Genomic DNA, 21,076 nt, shown 5'->3' on the forward strand with positions numbered 1-21,076 from the left:
GGCAACACCTCCTAGAAACAACACTTCACAGGAGGGTCTTGTTCACATTTATCTGTCCATCTTCTGCATAATTTGACCTTTTCCATCCCCCAACCCACTGCAGTGCTTGGTCCCGCCTCCAGTACAAACCTCCCATTATGTCTTCATCATCAACAGCAGGGCAAGGTACTGCTACTTAAGCAGAGGAAAAAAAGAAGAAACAGAGGAGAGGAGAATAAACAGAGGTTTGGAGAAAGGAAAAAACCTCATAGAGAGGGCAGAGAGTGAAGGAGAGAGAGAAAACCGGAGACGAGGAAAATAAAGACAACGAGAGAGAAGAAGAAGGGAAACAAGAAGACAAAAGAATTCACTAAATTAAGAGGTGAAGTGAGGAAAAAGGGAGGGAAGACAGAAACAAAGGAGAGTGGTTACTTGTGGACCAAAAGAGGCAGAGAAATAAAAGCGTGGAAGAAGAAGGGGGTGGGGGGGCGAAACGCGAGCGGCACATTATAGAAACAAGAGAAAGCGACAAACTTCGAGCGTGACAGACTGACTGACAGCTGACCCGGGAAAACACAGGTAAGGCCAATGAAAATTTTGATCTTGTTGGAGAAAAAGTTTCAGGAAGCCGTCTGAGTGACGGGGAAACGCACGTCAAGAACACAGAGGCGTCCGATGCTTCGAGCACTTGAGCAACATGAATGGAGAAGTTCAAAACGTTGCTCTATTTGTCGTTATGCCTTCATCGCAGACGTCGGAGGGAAAGAGAAAATCATCTTCTGTTATGTCGTTAAAAAAAAAAGATTCTCCCATGTGCCAGCTGCTCAGAGAGATCTCCCCCAGCTGTGGCCTGTAAAGTGCCCCGCATTCTACAATTTAAACATGAGATCTGGGAGAGGAGAAGAACTGATAAGCGGGACATTTTTTGCTCAGTGTGTCCAGGGTCCACAATGTGCCTCCGGACGGTTTCGTTTTATGCCACTGAGAAAAGAAAAGCCGGAACGAGGTCAATCAGGTTGTAAATTGTGACGGAGAACCGTAACCGGTTACACTAACTTGCTGCAGTATATCACTGGTCGGGACTGAATTCATAACTTCACGTCTTTACACGCATATATTTACATTTGCATCAACATGTGCAGGAAATATGAGCATATTCTTCTTTTTTTTTTCTGATTCGATTTGAGGCGAAGCGCTGACGCTGTCGGGGCTCCGTCCATCGACTACGTCATCTCTCTTTGTTATCAGCAAATCTTTGAGGACGATTGTCAGCAGCCTCGTCAGAACAGACGGATCAAAGGGGGGGGGATCGCACTCGTTAAAATTCAAGAAATGTGAAGTCAACAACGCAGCAGTTTTAGCAGCGACAGCGTGAGAGAGAAGATAACCTGCTTCAAGCTCGGGACAGACGTCGAAGTTGCTGCTCTGAAACACTCAGCTTTTCTTTCTGACACTTTATATAAAACCCATCAACATGTTACGTTCATAGCGCAATATACCATTTTATATTGTATTTAGTCTTCAGTAGTGTCTTCAAAGTGAACTTTACAATTCACAAATATGTTTAGGAGATTTTAAAATGGCGATATAAGTATTAAGAGCCTATTTTTATGACCTGTAACATCCGCAGCCAATGGTTTGTGTTTTACAAGCAATAAAACTTTTTTCTGTTGTGGAAAAAAAAAGAAGCTGCTCTTGAATATCAGTCAAAGTAAATGTTATAGTTTTAATGAGCAGGTGAGAGGTTCTCTGCCATCAAAGTAATGAAAAAAACGTTTTTAAAAAGTGAATTAATAAAACGCTTAAAACGTCATCAATAAACCCAAGATTCTAGATTTCTGCCTTCTTATGTGGCTCCATTAAATAATAAATCAATGCTGTAAAATACTGAGAATGAATTAGAGTATCATGTTAAAATATTCATTAGATACCAAATAATATTTCAATCCTAACGCTTCAAATATAATTCATAATGTTACGGTTGGCATGCATCGCTGCTATAGGACAACAATGGTCTCTGTGTAGAATCACTGCATTTAATGACAACACATTGCCTGCGGTAAAATGATGGCTGTTATCACGAGGCATGCTGGGTAGGAAACGTCATTTCAATCAGCAACTTGATGGTTGATTAAAGTCACCCTCTGTAATCTTTGAACCCTCCTCTTCCTGCTCTCATCCTGCTGAGGCCTTTGGGTGAAACATTTTCTTTTTTAAAGCAGCAGCATCTGGGCACTTATTGTCATTAACAAAGTTATTATATGATTGCGATACAAAAATAAGGAGAAGTGCATTTAAAAAAAACCTAACGAGGAGGGTTGAGAGGATCAGAAGGGACAGACGTGATCTTCCTCCGACCTTTCAGCAACTACGTCCAGATGTGAACACGAAAGTCTTTCTGCTGCAGAAAGAAGATAAAAGTCAAGTCAGCCGCGCGCAGACGGGACACTTTGCATCCTTCGCTGTGTTCTTCACCATGATCTCCATTATCGTCCAGGAAACGGTCGTCCTGCAGGACGTAACGCGAGATCGAGATTTTCCACCGTTTTAATGCTGAGCCTGTTGTTTATCTCTGGTGGCTTTGTGCTGCACTTAGAATCCGGTGGAGCCTGTTCTGTATTTTTTCGAAATAATGAACAAAAATATAGTTGTGATGTGTGAGTGTGCGAGAGAGAAGTGTTTCCCCCCTCCTTTTTTGGAGGGGGGGTTTCTTTTCTTTTTTTCTGCTACTGAATATGATATGATTAATACAAAAATGTGTCTTTTCTGTTAATCAAAAATAAAAAAGAAGTAAATAGTATACAGGCAAGGAACTAGCGAATAAATAGATTAATGCTTTGGTTGAAACATTTACATTTTATATACAAATCAATTCCATATGTGAAACCAATCGGACTAATCAGGTTACGTAGTATCCTGGTTACTTTGAAATCTGCGCATACGTGCATACGTTTTGTGCTAATTTGGGAGTTATTTGGAGGTATTATTGCTCCCTGACTTCCACTCAAAGTGGAATTACTGCACAACTGTGTCTGAATTGAACTGACTGATGTACATTTTCAGAAGCTATTAAGTGTCAGTTTCAGTTTTTGTCCGACTTTGCATTTCATTATTTTGTAATTGTAGGCGTAACATGAAAAAGCAGTGTCCCTGTGGAAACCAGGTCTCCCTGATTACAGAAACCGGGTCTCTCCTTTACTTGATGTTTAAAGTCTGGTAATACTGTATATTCCATATTTGAAAGGGAAAAGCCAACAAAGAAAGCCCACTGAGAGGTATGGTACATGTATCCAGAGTCTGATAGACCTTCATCCTATTGTGTCATAGAGCGCCACTGTGCCACACTGTTCCTCCATCACCACAAATACACACACACACGGTGATTTATTCTGGTTCGACATAAACTGTTCTGCTGACGCAAATACTCACTAGAGCGCCAAGCTAGATCCATCCACCGCAGGAAATAGTACCATACAAATGCATTATTTCCTCCTGTTTTAGTAACGCTTGTGTAAAAAAAAGCTAGCACTTTTTGTAAAATGCAGCGTAGGGATGTCAGAGAATATGGAGACGGACCAACACATTCTTGGTTGTAGTCTTACCGTGTGGTTCGTTGAAAACTGGTGATTTCATTAGATGAACGACTATGATGCCTATGGGATTAAATAAAGAAAAAAGTCGGCAGCAACACAATGTGGCACTCCGGTTACACGGCCATCTGTTCCGTTGTTTTCTCTTTTGCGCTCCGCTGCTTGGCGGCGTGGCTTTGATCCGTTCGTTCTCATGCTCTGAACGCACCGGGACGGAGCAGAAAGTGAGATTTCTCGAGGACACTCCCTGTTTTTGTTACCTTTTGGCACCGGCGGCATTACGGCTTCTTGTTGCGCTTGCTTCTGCGCGGTGGCATGAAAGGAATGGCGCGTAGTCTACATCACGTTACTTCATAGAGTTTAAACTCGACTGTGGCGCAGCGCGTTTGAAATCCCGACGTGTGAGAAATGAAAAATCAATCGCGTTTGCAGTTTAAGTTGCGTGCTTTAATACGCCTGATGGCACGGAAGTAGAAGAAATACCTCACTGCGGCCTGTTGTCAAAAATGCTGGCAAAATTTACTGTAAAAGCATTTTTAAGCGTTTAAATTGCAATCAGGAACACGTTTTCCGCGTGTTCCTCTAACGTGGAAAGCTGAAGGAATTACTGCACTTTTTCCCCAAATATTTTGCTTATTAGAATAATTTATGTCTACCTGGAAACCGCTAGCAGATGAAAGGCGAGCAGTGTGGAGCAGCCCCAGATGTCAGATGATAGACGTGACAGACGTAAAAACTACTGTCAGCCTGATTTATCCCTCCGAAGTCGTCGCCGCAAATCTGCCAGAAGTCTCACGTCTTTCCTTCAAAGCCTACCACATAGCTGACAGAGAAAACTTCCCGGGTCTGATCTGCTCTCTTGATGGCAAAAAAACCCTCAACAAAGTATGATTGCGCCACACAGGAAGCGTTAACCACACTTTGACCTTTGACTTTGTTCTGTCTTCTGTTAATTTATGTTCTTTCTACAGGGAGTGATACCAAGAGAGAGTAGCCTGAAAAAACAAAACAAGTTTGGGTTGCATTAAATAAAACTAAAAGCAATTTACATTGTCATTAAATACAAATTACAATTAATAGTTTATAATTATAATTAGTTAATAATTTATGAAATACACCTAATTGGTTTCATATGCCATTTGAACTTCATAACCATTTCAGTTTGCCTTTGTTGACTCAGAGTGACGGATATTCTTTTAATCCAGTATGCTAAACAATTAAACCCCCATATAATTACAACCGACTGAAATATAAAATAATACAAATTGCACCTGAAAACACAAATGTTTTACAATACAAATGCCAAACTACGAAGATATTTATAAATTAAGTTGTTTTCAATTCTTCTAAAATGGGAAACAATTTGAGCATCATTTACAAAAAAAAAAAAAAATCCAAAACAACAATAATGACTTTTCCATTTAAGTGTACAACCGAGATTATAGTGCCAAGGAAATTAAGCTCTTTCCCATTTTCAGCTGGTTTTCTGGTTGTAAAGTTTCTGAGGCATTTTACCGTCCCCCGGGGATCCAGAAACCCCTCACACTGTCAGATTTAAGGTGGAATATTGAGCTGCATCAACCAATCATTTTTATATTATTATTAAATCAATTGATGTATGTGTAAATGTGAAAAGGGTTGAGATCACGAGCCCACAGAGAGCGAGAACGCCCACTCTGCAGCTCTGCTTTTAGCTGGCGGTTTGCTTTTACAGCACATTTACTGTTTTTGCATTTGATTGTGAAACTGTGTCGTCACTGGAATCCATTTCATCTGTTGTAAATTTAAGCAGATGTCCTCCGTGAAGAAGCAAAACTTTTCTCAAACTTGCTTGAAAGACCACACGGGTTGAATGTTTGATTCTCCAAAAAAAATATTTTTTTTTTGGGGGGGGGTATTTCTTTGTGGGCTCATTACAATGTCTGAACCCGTAATACCACTAAACAAACAACATGCAACGGTTAACCAGCCAGACTGCATGCGGCGAATAAGAAGCGTTAACAACTCGGTCTTTGCAAGTAAGATTTACCACAAATGCGACCACGGAATCAAACCTTAACCTCAACCACCTCTGCATTTGTCAGCTTCTCATTTAGCAGACAGACAACACAATACCAAGATATGGACGAGAGTTAGATATCCATGTTCATGCCCGGCTGTCGGTGGAGCGGGTCGCTGTGTTAACCATGAGGTTAACACCAGTCTTCTCCCAGGATGCTTCACTGCAGCGCTGCACCTACAAATGCTTGGATGGGTTAAAGGCAGGTTTCAAGTATGTCATATGACTGTTATAATCAAGGCGAAGTTAAGTACAGCATTAGCAGTATTAGTACAATTTAATATGGATAAAGAATAAAAATACAGAAACAAAAGGACAACACAAAAATTACGATATTGAAAAATAGAATATTTATATACAGTATATGTTGTTTTTCAGTTTTGGTTGTCTAGTTATATGCATTTATGTGCAATATTGTCCTAGCCGCGTACCATCCGGGGTGGAGGATAAGAGCTCTTTGTCTTTGTAAAAACAAAAATACCGTATTTGTGTACTTGTTTAAATTATTAATGAACATCCATAATCACAGATATGTGTAGATGATTAATGTTGAAAAGTAAAATTTGATCACAAAAAAACCCAATGACAACATTGGAATAATTACTATTAGCCTATGTATACATACGTATATATAAAAATATATATTATTCCATCATTGAATGTGTTGTATTTTCATCGTTACATTCATCTATATATACGTTTGAAGGGTTTTATTAGGATGCAAACTAAATAAAAACATAGTTTATATGCAATTTTAATTTTTTATTTTACCTCTTCAGAAGAGTCTTGTTGACTTCCTCTCAAACCTTTGACAGAAATAGTTGAACTGTTCAAATGAAAATGATCAATTAAATCTAAAAATATATTTTTTTGCAAACTTAATCATTTAAAAAACTGGTTAATGCCTCCAATTGAATTACTTTGGGTCCCAATAGAGTTCTGTTAGTGATCTCAACATGTTATGAACAGGACTCTAAACTTGTATGGTGGAATACTGCAGGTTGGCTTGTGTTTTACTTTTTTTTTTTTAAATCATAAAAGAGGGCAAAGGAAATAATATAATACCAGCAGCTTCTGCAACAGAGCAGATCAATTTAAAAACTAACCTTTTTAATTTATTTACACCGCAGTTTCCTCTAAATGTTTCTTCAGAATAAAGTGTGTGTGTGTGTGTGTGTGTGTGTGTGTGTGTGTGTGTGTGTGTGTGTGTGTGTGTGTGTGTGTCCAATCAGACAAAGTACAGAGGAGGATTAATTCACCAAATGCGAGTCAGATGTTGAGTGTTCTGGCCAGAAGAAGCCCAGTCTGACTAGCTTTGATGTCAAAACGGGTGTTTGTTTGACAAAATAATGTTATGTTTTCGTTGATTAATCCGTCAAGCCGCCAGCTCGAAGACACGTTTAAATGCTTTGGATTTGGATTCCGTTAATCACAGCATTAGGGTTATACCACCGATAGGAAATCTTATTGCGTTATTAAGACACATTTGCTGAAACTTTCCCAGTTCCCTCTTCCTGAGGTTTCACCCGTTTTTAACGGGAGGTTTTTCCTCATCCAAATGAGGACTGAGGAGTTTGAAGGGTGTTGTGTGCAGGACAGACTGCAACGCGTCCTCAGGCTATCTGTGATTGGTGATATTGGGCTAAAGACATGCTCTTGACTGGAAACTGCTAACATCTGTTACATTCTCCTGCTGTCGAGCCCTGCGCTCACCTGCTTTCTTCACTTTAATCTAATAAACCTCCTAATCTAATAAAAATCCTCCAAATCTAATGAAAGTGTGCAGCTGTTAGACTCGCCTGAAATCCCTTTCCCCCCTTTTAAATTGACAGCACATAATCAGGGATAATGATTACCAGTTTACAACTTATCGGGAGATTTACGGTTAAAAGTGTAAACCTTCATCTGCCTCCATATTTTATGCAACTAATTTGATTACTTCTCCGCTTTTTCCTCTACAAACCTCACACTGTAGTTTGAAATGTTTAGATTTTTTTGCACTTCAGCTGAATCCCATTTATCATATATTATTAAAATTATAACCAAATGCTGGTGTTTGATGTTTTCCGTGTGCGGTTTCGCAAGACTTTAAGTTTGACGTATATGTGGATTTTTTCTGCGGATGTGTTTTTTTCCCCATCATATGCTTTTTTTAAAAACATTTCTTATTCAATTGAAATTTCCAAATATATATACCGGTATATATATATATATGTGTGTGTGTGTGTGTGTGTGTGTGTGTGTGTGTATATATATATATATATATATACACATTGTTTTTTGCTATGAAATTGTAGTATGTTGTAAATTTTTTTCAGCTTTTATAATTAATTAATTGGAATTAATCTTAATGTTTGAAACTCCACCATCAATGATTTTAACGGCAGTTTTTCGCCAAAAAATTATGCTTTTGGTACATTTTGCATTCTCAACTTCAAATTAAATATAAAAAAATATATATTATATATATACAAATATATAAATTAAATATAAATAAGGAAAATCTGATCGGACTTGATTATGATCTTCTCATGTAAATTAAACTTCTTAATTAATGCCACTGCGGTGCGAAAACACACAAACTGAAGAGGCAGCGATAATATCTGTGTGCCGTTTTACCACCACGATTCGTCCCTCAATAACTCCTCAGTCATAAATTCAGAATAAGGCAGCATATTAAAAGATGTGTATAAATGGCACTTTACAGGAGCTCTCCGTTCAGCACCACTTCGCCACCGAGTAACGCGTTTCAAGTGAGCGACGTCACAGCCGTGCTCCACCTGCTGCAGACGGAGGTGACAGAAAAACAGTGGCAGGGCTTTCTGTTGTTTTTCGCTGCTCTCCAACAGGCCTCTCCAGAGCCAGTTCAGACGTGTTTTCTCTTGTTTGTTCAAATCCTGGCTTTTCTAGTTGGCAGGCGTCACGCAAGTCTCCTTTCAAGTCAGACAGAGCTGTCTTTTCCCTGTGAAATATCAACTTTTCAAAGCAATAATTCTCAACTTGTTAAATGTCCAAATGTTCTTTGGCTCCGCCATCGAGGTCGTAAATATAGAAGGTGCAGGCAGAAGATGGGGCCCGTGGGGGGGGGACAGACAGCAGCAGGCCCAACAATGTGATGGGCAGAGATTGGGCCCCTGCGATGGTCTCGGATTGGCCCCTTGGGGAATACACCTGTGCTCAAAGAACAATGCCCGTTAAATAATTAAAAATAAAAATGAATGGAAAATAGGCAAAACCTTCAACTTGGTTTTCTTTTAAAAAACAAAAACATTTTAATAGTTCAAATATAGCAATATATAATAAAATCATGTTAATTCTATCAAACTATATGTATATATATATATATATATATATATATATATATATATATATATATATATATATAAAAAATGCAAGTAAATTAAGAATTTCTCATTTTGTAATCTTTTTTGTAAAGTACAGATATGCAATGAGAATTTCTGGGTAATATGCAATGTTACTGTTGTCCAATGTGAGATCTCTATTAGATCATATGACGAGAAGGTGTTATACACGGTGGCTAGTTCAGGTGAAAACCCGTCAAGACGGACTTGTGTAACTTCAGTAACGGGCCCGTCATCATAGCGACAACTGACTACCTGACACCACTGTGTTCCTCACGGCACGACCAGCTGAGTTTTCAGATCCAACACGCACCACTGGAAATAGAATAGGGCTCTTTGAGTCTTTGTCATCGGAGAATCAGCTGTGAAAACACTGGATTTTCAACATATTCACACCTGCACTGTTTTACAAAGCATGGGACATTTCAGAGCTCAAGCATGATTAAAGTCTCCAATTTTGGTGTCGGTGCGTCTCGTGCTATGACTTGTGGCGTGCCACGTTCACAATGTGCCTGTTCAGAGTGTCCGGTGTCGCTGAACACTAGCGACTTCACACTCGATACTGAGCTTCCTCTGGCTCCTCAGCGAAAACACCTGCCATGATATCATTGTGTCACATCCCCGAGTCTCAGCTCCTCACAGACAGAAACAACCTGCTTCACCGTGGAAAAATGTCTGTACTTCTACTTCAGAGGAAAACATTGTACTACTACATACTTACTGGTTATGTTGCAGATACAGATTTAAATCACAAAATATAACAATGAAAATATGATAATGAAAAAATTATCATTTGTTGAACTTTCTGCCGTCATATCAGAAAGGTCCACCTCGACATTTTTCTGATGATGCTTCTCTTTGGCTTTTATTGTGTGGTATGGTAAGTCATTTCCTATGAGCCATATTAGTTGGCTGCTTCGAAACCGTAGTTATAAAGTAGAGCATGGATTTGATTAGCGTAGCCATTTTGCAGTCGGTAATGTCATTAATGTTACAAGTTAGTATAAAGTCCTAAACCTGGGAAATGGACTCTTACTCACGAGTAAAAACTCACCCAAATCGCAGCTTACTCATGGCAGTGAAATGCGCTCCGCTTCAGTTGGTTATCTGCTGGCGTCGACTCCGGGGGAAACAAAGACGCGTTCGGTTGCGAGACGAACTGCAGTCAGTGAGCTGCTGTCTGTCTGCTGCGGACGACATCATGCAATCAGTCTGCAGAGGCCCGGAAGCCCCGCCCCCCTGATGCTGTAGAGCGCTGTTGTCCGTCCAAAGTGAATTAATGTCCAAATTGCACCGAATTCTACAAAAAGGTGCTCCCTCGCGTTCCCGGTGACACACCTGTGAGTGTTGAGCAGGAGGGATAAGCGCTTCTCGAGCTGTGCGAGGGACGTGTAGCGAGATCCCCCGTTTTATAGCGAGATGCGACACTTAGCAGCACGTGACCACGTACTCCAGATCGGAACTGAAAGGAGACTCCCTGCAGCGCTTTGCGTCCTTATAAATCTAGTGACTCAGTCCAGAGCTGCGGGAATACGTGACTGTATTTCAACATGGCGTTCGCATCTAATTCGTACTGAAATATCGCACATAAAAAAAAAAAGCTATTGAAATCTCAGAATTATGTGGGATGATTGAAAGCTTCTACTGAGAGAATCTAGAAATGCTATGCCGTTTTCTCGGGCCTGTTTTACAGTCTGCGTCTCATATCTGGACAGCAGAGCCACCAGACCCTTCACTTCATATTTTGCCCACACATCTGCACATGTTTTTGTTGCTTGTTAACTTCCCAACTGAGTTTTCTGTCATTGTTTCACCTCTTTAAATCATCCTGCTTTGAAATGGATCAATGCACTAAAGTGTGGTTTCCAAAACCTCATGAAAAACAGCCACTCCGATGCCGTGTTGACACTTTAAAATCGAAACAGACGCTGGGCAGGAGATGTATCAAGGTGGTTTGAGGTGCTATTTAACATATACAATGTGTTTGACATTCTTGCTTGATGCTTCCACCGCTTTCAAAGGCGCTGCTTAATGCTTAAAAATCTGCTTTAAAAATCTCTTTTGGAGTATCAAACATTTAAACCCCAGGTGGCTGTGAAGAGATTTGTTGTTTCCTGCACCACAAAGAACAGCGACTGTGGTCAGTTTAGATTCATGTCTGCTAACAATTGATTCCGAAGCTGTCATGGACGAAAAATGAATCAACGTGTTCCCTCTCAGGGAAAATGAGGACGATTAGTCATTTGCAGTTTGTAAACAACGATTGTCCCCTCCTCCCCGACGGCAGTTATGCTCCCCAGCCGGGAAGCTAACCCTCAGATACACTCTGGCTTTGGAGCAAGAGTTGATCTGCTTGCCGTTTCATCTTGCCGTATTTGCATTTATTATTTCAGCACCGTGTCCACCTTTTTTTTTTTTGTAGCTTCCTCTTGGATATGTGCTAACGATCTGGCACTAGGTTTTTAAACAGGCTCACACCCAGAAACCAACACAGCAAAATAAGAAATTACAGGCATCTCCCAGATACTGACACACACTTATCATAAGTGATTATTGAGAAAGGTCATTTTTATATGAATATAACATTCAGCATTTTATTAGATGGAATCCACGATAAGCCTCAGGTTTTGCCACGTCTTCTGTATTTTGCCAGATTAGTAATGACTTTGAACTCTACATATCACATATAGGAATGACCTGAATCTCCATGAGCCAACACTGTCTGCAGCTCTGTGCAGGCGGCGTGGAACCTCTTGGTTTTCCTTTTGACGCCTGTGTTAACAGGTCGGGGAGGGTCACAAGTCAAGTCACTTATAGTTATTTATAAAGCACATTTAAAACAACCTCAGTTGACCAAAGTGCTGTACAATTGCAAAAGCACAACAGAGTTAATTACAACACTACAACAAACAATTAAAACAACTAAAACAACTAAAACAACACAAGGGAAAGTAGTCAATTTAAAACAAGTTTAGATTAAAAAGAGAGTAAAAAGAGAAAGAGAAGGAAAGTAAGAGAGAGAGAGAGCCAATATTGCTTGCTTTAGCTAGGAGTGAACGCCAAGGAGAAACGATACGTTTTTAGGAGTGTTTTAAAATGTTCAACAGACTGTGGGTGCAGGTGAATAGAGGCAGGTTAACAGCTGCTGAGCTGCTGCAGCTCATATGCATGTGGCATCCACAGCCAACAGATTATTCACCGTCTGTCTACTTTTGCTGAGAAAAAATAAAGGGCAACAAGCTCTGAATCTCTAAGGCGAGCCATGCTGCTTATGGTGCAGTACTGGTCCCACAGCGTCCACGCTGCATCATTTCAACAGTTCACTCTCAAGTCAAGACAGCAGCACGGCTGTTATCACTGACTAAGTGAGTCACATTACATTTACATTGCGGGGCAGGCTAAAGCACACGGATGTCTGTAGCTCATTTTCATTCTCATTTGGAGCCAATAAACAAAGGTTTTTTTCTATATCTTCAGATATGAAGAGATATGTTTTAATATTGTAATATTACATGTATTAGTTAAATCCTCCACCCCTAATGTCCTTGGTTGCTAGCGATACACACGGAGCCCTCTACTGGACTCTATGGACATGAATACAGTTCAACAGCACTACATGTCAGACCATAATACACACAACAGCACCTGCTTTAGGGGGACTACGGCTGCAGGGATCAGGCTTTTCCCAAATCGAGCCCTTCTGCCCCACCGCACAATGAGGTTGCATTGTGGGGCAATGAGGTTGCATTGCATGCAATGCGAAGGTAACTCTGTTGGGAGACCAATTAATGTTAACATGTTAAAGATGCAGGTGGAACAGTACAATAGATGGGCTGGATTATAAAACCTGCCACGATCAAAATGACAATCAGTAAAAAAAAGGAGCCTGACAAGAGATTTAACCACCAACACTGCCACGTTGTGTTTGGAGCAGGGGTTTTAACTGATTAATATTTTTTGCTAATTTCATGCAAGCCCAAATTTCTGAATGAAACAGCAAAATAAAATAACAAATCAACAATGATAAAAACAACCAAACATTAACAATGACACCATTACAATTAAACTGAATTGAAGCTAAATATATATATATATATATATATATATATATATATGGGTGTTTAATGTTATTTGAGAAAAATAAATTAAAAAAATAAATTCAAAGCCAAGTTCAGTTTTTCTTCAATTCAAGGCCCACTTTTGGACTAACTAAAAAAAATGTGAGAAAGAAAAAAGATGTGTCATGCTCCTGTCAGCAGCAATAACCAAAATAGTAATCTGCTTACCCTCAATCCTCACCGCCTGGCATTATGAATCCAAATTTAAAGTCCTAGTTGGCAAAAATGTTTTGATCATATTCACTGACACTTTGCTCCGATAAAACAACATAAGTCATTCGGTTTTAGAAAAAAAAGCATAAAAGCGTGCCTCCACGTGCACGTAGAGCCTGCATAGAGCCTGTTGTTTGTTTTGCAAAAAATCGACAGAGCCCGTATCCTCCTATCCAATCAGCACGAAGGGCTGTGTTCCTGCACACACAGAGCCCCTCTTCCCTCGCGTCGTACCACTATCACAGGGGGGAGGTGGAGGGAAGTAGCAACAAGCTTCCAATTCCTCGGTTAAAAACCGAAATGAGGAGGTCCAAAACAATCAAGGAGAAGAAAACATCGGTGGGAAATAAGGAAAAAAAGAACGATTACGACAGTGCCCGTGATAAAACCAGAGGCAACATCGGACCCGTGTTTCAAAAGTGACGTGATCTAAGGGATTTCAAAGGGCACGAAGTCGAGGGGAAGGAGCTCGGTGGTCGTGGGAGTGGGAGTGAGACAGAGTGCCCTCGATCCGCCGACTGGGACTAAAATGTATTCAGGTTCATATTTCCTCAACACATGCTTTGGAGCTTTTACTGGCACTGGAGTGTCTCCCACATCACTTTTCATTTCAAAAACTGATCCGAGGGAATGTTAGCCGAAGGTGGCAGGCACCGCTTGTACAGTGGCTCCAGCAGCGCTGCCAGGTGGGTCCCAAACCACAGCAGCTGCCTGGTGGTCAGCACTGTCACCGACACACACCGCTGGAGTTTGCCAACTGCCTGCTGCAGGGCCATCTGTCGGCATTCTGAGAGTCAGGCAGGCCTGACTCCTCTGGGAGGATTGATTCACCTCCTTGACCCCCATGAATTGAGGACAGACACTGCATTCCTGGAGAGAATAACTCAGCGTCCTGTCCATCAATGGAGAGCTAATACGGCCAGATACCCCACGACACATGTAACCCCATTGGGATGTTCCCTCCCATAGAAAGGCGTTGTTGCATCTCGCCACAGCAGGCCACCGGTGGCGGCTTAGCTTTGGTCTTACCTTAACTAGACCGATGAAATCGATCCAAAGAGATCCCAGGAGATCATCCCCGTCCGTGCTCGGGGGCTCGGTGAGTGCCAGCCACACATGAGCCCACTGAGACATCACGTGGCCCACGGCTGCTGCCCCACCTTGAATCAAATTGGTCATTTGCCCACTGCTGCGGTCCAAAATGGCCATTAGAGACAGTGAGGAAGGGAAGACCCCACCCAACACACCCAGATTGTTAGCAGCAGCAGCAGATGGTCTCTGAGCAGCCAGCTGACTGTAGAAGCAGGGCCACGGGGCCATGTGAGGTTTCAGTGGGACGATAATGAACTGGACACTGATGAGATTATTGTCATCTAAATCATAATACTGTTTGAAAGCCCCTCAACAGCACTTTCAAGTGCTTCTCTCTACAAGATGACTAAGTATAGCTTTGATGCTATAAATAACAGAAGTTCAGTGTTGTGTGGTGTTTACACATGTAAAAATGCCTGTAAAAGTGCACGTCAGAAGTGAAACAAAACTCCGACTGCAAGACATTACCTCAAAATTAATTCTGAAACCACTTTACAGTAGCTGTTTCCATTATTTTGTCTCCATTCTCATAATCTAGGCCTAATGAAAAACAAGGATGGCAGCCAAAAGGCCAGGAAGCGGACTAAATCAAACGCAGTCTCAACAACACCCGGCTGCGAGGAAAAGTATAAACAAGAGACAACATTTAACAGCTAAACACAGAGTTATAAGCCTTCACAATAAATTACAATAAAAGTCCAGATTAAAGTCAGTGGTGTGTAACAGGGTGCGAAAACTATGCAAGCCCAACCGAGTGGACAGGAGGAATGGCCTCACCCACACAGTCCCATTACTATTAATTAGCATTTGTTCAGTGTCTGAAACCGAGAGTTGCTTTATGCAGCACAGATGCTTTGTGGCTAATTTAATTTGCAGTTGGAGTTCTAGTACAAACTGTAAAACTTTAAAGATTACTGAGTGTGAGGTGAGCTCTGTTTGTTTTGGCATTTAACTGGATATATCCATACACACACACGCACACACGCACACACGCACACACTCCCACACACACACACACACACACACACACACACACACACACACACACACACACACACACACGCACACACACACACACACACACACATATATATTGAAAACGGTGTTACATGCTGTTTCCTGCATGTCTCACCATGGCTGTTTGTACTCTAACTGAACTGAGAGCTACATCTGTGTTAGTATAATCAATGGAATTTGATTCCAATGAGGATCATGCTGCTACTACCAGAAGTCAGTGGACAGAGGCTGAAATAAATTGCCTGCTGGCACTTTGAGTTTTCCTGTCGCGTCCTTATATTTTTTTTCCAAGTTCTTGACATTTCTGCACGCCTGAATATGTGGCCTTTGTGTCAGAAGACACTCAACTTAAGGCATTTATTAATTTCCAGTTCCAGTGGGATGGTGTGCAGGTGTTCCCTCGCATTTAAATAAAGTCCAAAATAAAGAGACAATCACCGCAGAATGAAACACATCAGCTTCCCAAGACTATCGGAGCTGTCAAATCTTTAGACAGTTTTAAGAGGCTTTTAAATCCCCTCTTTATAGGCAAGCCGTGTTATAGATCTTATCCTGTCGTATGTTTCTGTTCATTCCACTTTGGTCTGTCTTTTATTTTCAGTTTGTTTTATATTGTAATTGATTTTGTTATATAATGTAATTATTATCTATGGAGTATGTATCTTTTTGTTCTGTGGTTTATAATGTAATTTTTTATGCAGTATGTATCTTATTTTGTTTATAATGTAATTATGTATGCAGTCTGTATCTTATTGTGTTTATAATGTAATTATTTATGCAGTCTGTATCTTATTGTTCTGTGTTTTTACAGCTATTTTTGTTTAATTCTTTTAAGTTATTAGTGTGTGAAGCAAAAAATTGCTAAATAAATAAAACTTTATTTTCTCACTTATACGATGAACAGACACAAACATTTCAAAGGTCACTTTAGTCAAGAATTTGTGGTAGGAAGAACAACAGGATTCAAAATATTTGCTCACTTCCAGTCAATTTAAAAATATTTTGATGTGTTGATTAGTTTTTTAATCTCTATGTCACATTATACAAAGTAGAACCTATTGATTTTCTTTTAGCTGCCAGCTTTAGCAGCTCAGTGTTATATTCTACAATTTCTGGTGGCTGTTTGCCACCAAGACTTGCTGGCAGCAGCAGAGCTGAGGCGTTTAGCCTGCAGGCGGCAGAAATTGACGAGTGGCCTGTATCAGGCAACATCATTAGATAGCTACAGCCAATGAAAGAAGAAGAACTTCATGGCAAACATGACCACATTGTTAAATCACATTGTTATCTACAACAAGACCTGATTTGCATCAGGGACTAGTTACTGCCTAAACAAAACACCACCTGGCAGTTATCAAGTGGGTTTTTGCGGATGGCAACACACATTGAAGCAATTCTAAAAGCAGCAGAGGTCAGACTGTCGCTGTAAACCTGCTTCCAAAATTCCAAGCAAATGTCTGATGTAATGCCCAGGGTGGGCGAGCCAAGAGACACGCTGGTGACTCACAACTTTGGTAATTTACTTATCTCTAACACAGAACATTACCCTGGAAAAGTCGCATCACACAGCTTCAAATAAGTGTATGCTACGGACCAACGTTACCTATCCATAAATAATGACATAAGGAAAGCTGATCACTCTGGTCAAGTTGTATTTTTGTGGCTAGGAAAGGCCAAACTCACAACCAAGCTAACCCAGTAATGATAGCACAAATGCTAAACTAGTAATGTTAGCACAAAGGCTAACCCAGTAGCACAAAGCTTAACCAAAATAAAGCCACTGAGCTACAATTTAAACAGAAATTGCTTGTGATATATGATTGTGTTATTTGAAAGAGTTGTTAAGTTTTTCTTATATTACTTAAAAACATGTTTGCAAGTGCCAGAGGTTGGCTCACTTCAGCATTAGCATTAATGGTGCAACTGCAAACAGAAAAAAAAGTCCCTTGAAGGTATGGAGTTAGGGGGGCAGTTCCTCCCAGGGACTCCCAAGAACTGTTTGGTCTTAAAACTAAAACTTTTTGGATTCCTGAGCTTTCCCCCCACCAAAACAACATCAATTCAAAGTGTGCATTGTTGTTACTTTTGTTCCAGAGAAAGATGCATGCCCTCCTGCTGCTTGGCTGCTTCGTCCTCACTGCGACAGAGTACTTCCTGTTTGCCTCCGCCCACATGATCCCTGACGAGACACTCTCCACCAATAGGGTTGTTGTATCTAACCTTCTGCCTCAAATCCTTGACAAAGGCCCACTTCCTGTTGTTATTGTTGGTAAGTGTGCAGAATTTAAACCTGGCATTTGCACTGTATTTGAAAAGTTACAGTCCAGATTGAACTGTTCTGTTAAAATCTCAATTTCTTAATAACCAACTGGCATTTCATGACTAGACATGAATGCAAAAGGCTGCAAGTCAGACTAAGTGGTATCTTAACAATCAAATTGTAAATCTCCAAAGGATTAAATTTGAGAGAGCACTTCAACATTTCAAAAAGGCCTCTTGGACACTTATTACTAGTGAGCCATTGGTAAATCTACTGCATGCTATTGGTGGCAGCCATGCCTACGGTTGCCTACTTTTGCTTTATGGGTTCGTAAAATTCCCATACAGACATAAAGGGTGACCCATAGCATTGATTTATGACAAAGTAAATCATAATTGATGATACCGATGCAACATATTCTCACTACCAACTCATCAAACAGCGATGCCTGGTCAGTGACCAGAAGCTTTTTACACTTTTACAGTGATAATGTCTCTTCAAAATATACTACACATGAAGTAAGGTATCAGTTGCTCTGAGCATTTATAAATAGATGAGTTTACAACGGAGTTGGTGTAGAGCGTGCCGCATCATCAATATTTGATTGGTTTATGCTGGGAAAGTTCTTACGTTCTCATGTTCTTTTGCAGAGTTGCCGAAATCAGCAAATAAGAACAAGAAATCAAAGAAGCAAAAAAAGGTATGATCAAAAACAAATAAGAAAAGATTTGACCGTGTGTGTGATGCCAATTTAGTCAGAAAGCATCTGTACCAAAATGTTTAGATAATACACAGTTATGTACAAAATAATTTCTTCTCTAAAGGGTCTTTTTCAAAGCTTTCGCCTGTCTCATGTTGTGACATGTTCTGGCAATGAGAATATGAGAAAACGCGAATAAGTAAATGATCTTTTTATCCCCTATTTAGATCTTTATCTGTTCCAACAGGATATTAACATTTATTGTTTCTTGCTCTCTCTCTCTCTCTCTCTCTCTCTCTCTCTCTCTCTCTCTCTCTCTCTCTCTCTCTGTCTCTCTCTCTCTCAGAACAAATCAGGTGTGAAAAAACGCCCTCCTCCTCCCGCTAACTGCATTCCCTTGTGGGGAAGCTGTAAATCTCCGAGCAATGTGTGCTGTGATTTCTGCGCCTTCTGTCAGTGTCGGCTCTTCAGAACTGTCTGTTTCTGTCGAATGGGCAACCCTCGCTGTTGAGCTGCGGCCCGATGCGGCTACAAAACCAAAGAATTCATGCTATTACAAACCGCTTGAAGTGAACACCGTAAGGGGTGATCACTTCTCATCTTGGGTTGTAACTTTGCCTTATTTCTCTGCATGACAGCACTTTACCATGAGAGGACTACCCCACAATGAACGTCCCTGAAACCTTACAGGTTGTAGGCCTACTGCTTATAGGGCTGCTATGAAACTTGCAAATAAAAGTTTGTTTTACTTTGAGCTTCTCGCACGCATAAGTTGAATGTTTGCTCAAACAATATTATATATTGCTTTGTTTTTTAAATAGAAATACATGAATGCAAAATAATACCAAATATTTTATGAAGCCTTACAACAATAAAGCCTATGTACTTTGTTTTATTTAACAGTGTTTTTGTTTTATTTCACATCTGGAGCAAGCGAATGTTATGAATTCACATATATTTAAAAGGATGAGGTGTCAACAAATCCCAGAAAAACACTGAAAATGAGTCTGTTTTGCAATAGTTTTATGAGTCCCTCAACTTGTTTGTGGGACTTAGGTGTGAGCCTATTGTTTCCTTACTCATAGGTTAGTGTGTGTGTGTGTGTGTGTGTGTGTGTGTGTGTGTGTGTGTGTATGACGTGTTCTCGTGGTATGGAAGGAACACCCAGTGCAGCATTGTGTCTCATTGAAGGGTTTTTATAATTACAGTTTTTGGACAACAGAGGAATTCAATGGGTACAGGAGAAGAATCATTATCCAGCTTTAGATATACAGCTCATCCCAACTTCACTGAAAGAAAAGACCTTTGTCAATAAATCATACAGTGTGCTGGATGCTATTTTCTTCCCATCTTTCCATCATATATTACCTTCTTGAATTAGTTTTTTTTTGCTTACTGAGGGGGACAAAGCTCAGCTCAGGAGTCAGCTCCTCCTTTTTAAATTAATGCCCGACTGTTATGCAGATAACAAACATATTTCCTGGGATCTTACAGGCAGTGATTTCCAAGTAATTGCTACATTATGATGGACACATGCCTTGCCACATTCCCCAACGGCGGTAAATAATAAAGAATAATGAAATGTTATAAATGTTAAAGACTGTTTTGTTAGGTTTGGTAAGAAAACATGGTTTGGCTTAAATTGACCACAACATTTAAACAAAAGAAAAGTACTTGGTTATGCTGAGGAACGAAAAGTAATCCATTCACACAGGACAGACAGCAGCCTCTTGGGTGAACGCCCTGTCATGTGACACCCATCGACCAACCAATCACCTCCCTGTCTGGACTTTTGTGGACAATTTTTTTGTGATACATCAAAAGCAAACGTAATCCACGACAAAACAATTTCGCATGAAGCCTTTTCGTTGTAGGGGAATCTCATTTTTAAGGAGACATGCATGTGCACCAATTAGGGAAATAGACAACATGTAACTGATAAAAGTTAGAATTTTAATTTATGATGTAACACGTAATGCCCATGCGTTATTTCATATTGCTTAATTTATTGTTTTATTCCCAGTAACAACATTTAATTTGAAAGGCCAACAACACTGCCATCTTATCTCCGTTCAAACTGAGCACAATCTACTGTGTGCTTTTATTTTCTTCTATTAACTGTGTGCAGGCTTTCCCTGTCCAGTTGCCACATTGAAAAAATGACAATAAGGAGGATTTGCCCAATTGTTACCTGGCTCAGATTGACTTTATTGGTGTAGGGCAGTAGTGCCACATTCCTCCAGTCCTTTTTGGAGTGGGTTTAAAGGCATCTGTTTGGAAAGAAGTGTGACAGAAGGAAGAGGAAGAAGGATTATCACGGACAGCTGGAAGACAGACAGTGTTCGGAAAAGGACGGGTGGAAGATGCTGAACGCTGACATAAAGCAGTTCACATGAAATCACGGCAGAGTCTGCCACGAGTATGGCGGGGTATGGTTTCCAGGAAATCATAGGATTATAGTTTGATTTTGAGATCAAAAACAAAAAGTTTGGGGCCAATTTTTTTGAGAGTGGAATATGCTCATTGTTGCCGCTTGTCGGGAGAACCCGCCACTACAACCATGTCTCTCACCAACTGGCGAGCACCAGTGTGCGTTTCAGGGCCCCTAGGGATCAGTAATAAGGCCATTATAACATGGCGCACCACAATGAGGCAAAGAAGACACTAGAAAACTTTCTTTGACAAG

General features: G+C 40.4%; 1 protein-coding gene across 1 annotated transcript; it reads left to right on the forward strand.

Moving 5' to 3' along the window:
- Window positions 1-249: 249 nt before the first annotated feature.
- On the forward strand, window positions 250-19,241 carry asip1 (agouti signaling protein 1). The gene is made up of 4 exons (XM_084035356.1): window positions 250-558; window positions 17,525-17,699; window positions 18,341-18,390; window positions 18,737-19,241. The coding sequence occupies exons 2-4, from the start codon at window positions 17,531-17,533 to the stop codon at window positions 18,899-18,901; spliced, it is 384 nt and encodes a 127-aa protein (XP_083891482.1). The 5' UTR covers window positions 250-558; window positions 17,525-17,530; the 3' UTR covers window positions 18,902-19,241.
- The last annotated feature ends 1,835 nt before the right edge of the window (window positions 19,242-21,076 follow it).

Source organism: Eutrigla gurnardus (genome assembly GCF_963514095.1).
Source record: "Eutrigla gurnardus genome assembly, chromosome: 2".
NCBI classification, from domain to species: Eukaryota; Metazoa; Chordata; class Actinopteri; order Perciformes; family Triglidae; genus Eutrigla; species Eutrigla gurnardus.

What these genes read in the sequence shown, in the direction of transcription:
- asip1 (XM_084035356.1), top strand. Translation starts at nt 17,531, where the DNA reads ATGCATGCCCTCCTGCTGCTTGGCTGCTTCGTCCTCACTGCGACAGAG. An exon ending in ACTTCCTGTTGTTATTGTTG is followed by an intron (nt 17,700 to 18,340) that starts GTAAGTGTGCAG and finishes GTTCTTTTGCAG; the next exon opens with AGTTGCCGAAATCAGCAAAT. An exon ending in AATCAAAGAAGCAAAAAAAG is followed by an intron (nt 18,391 to 18,736) that starts GTATGATCAAAA and finishes TCTCTCTCTCAG; the next exon opens with AACAAATCAGGTGTGAAAAA.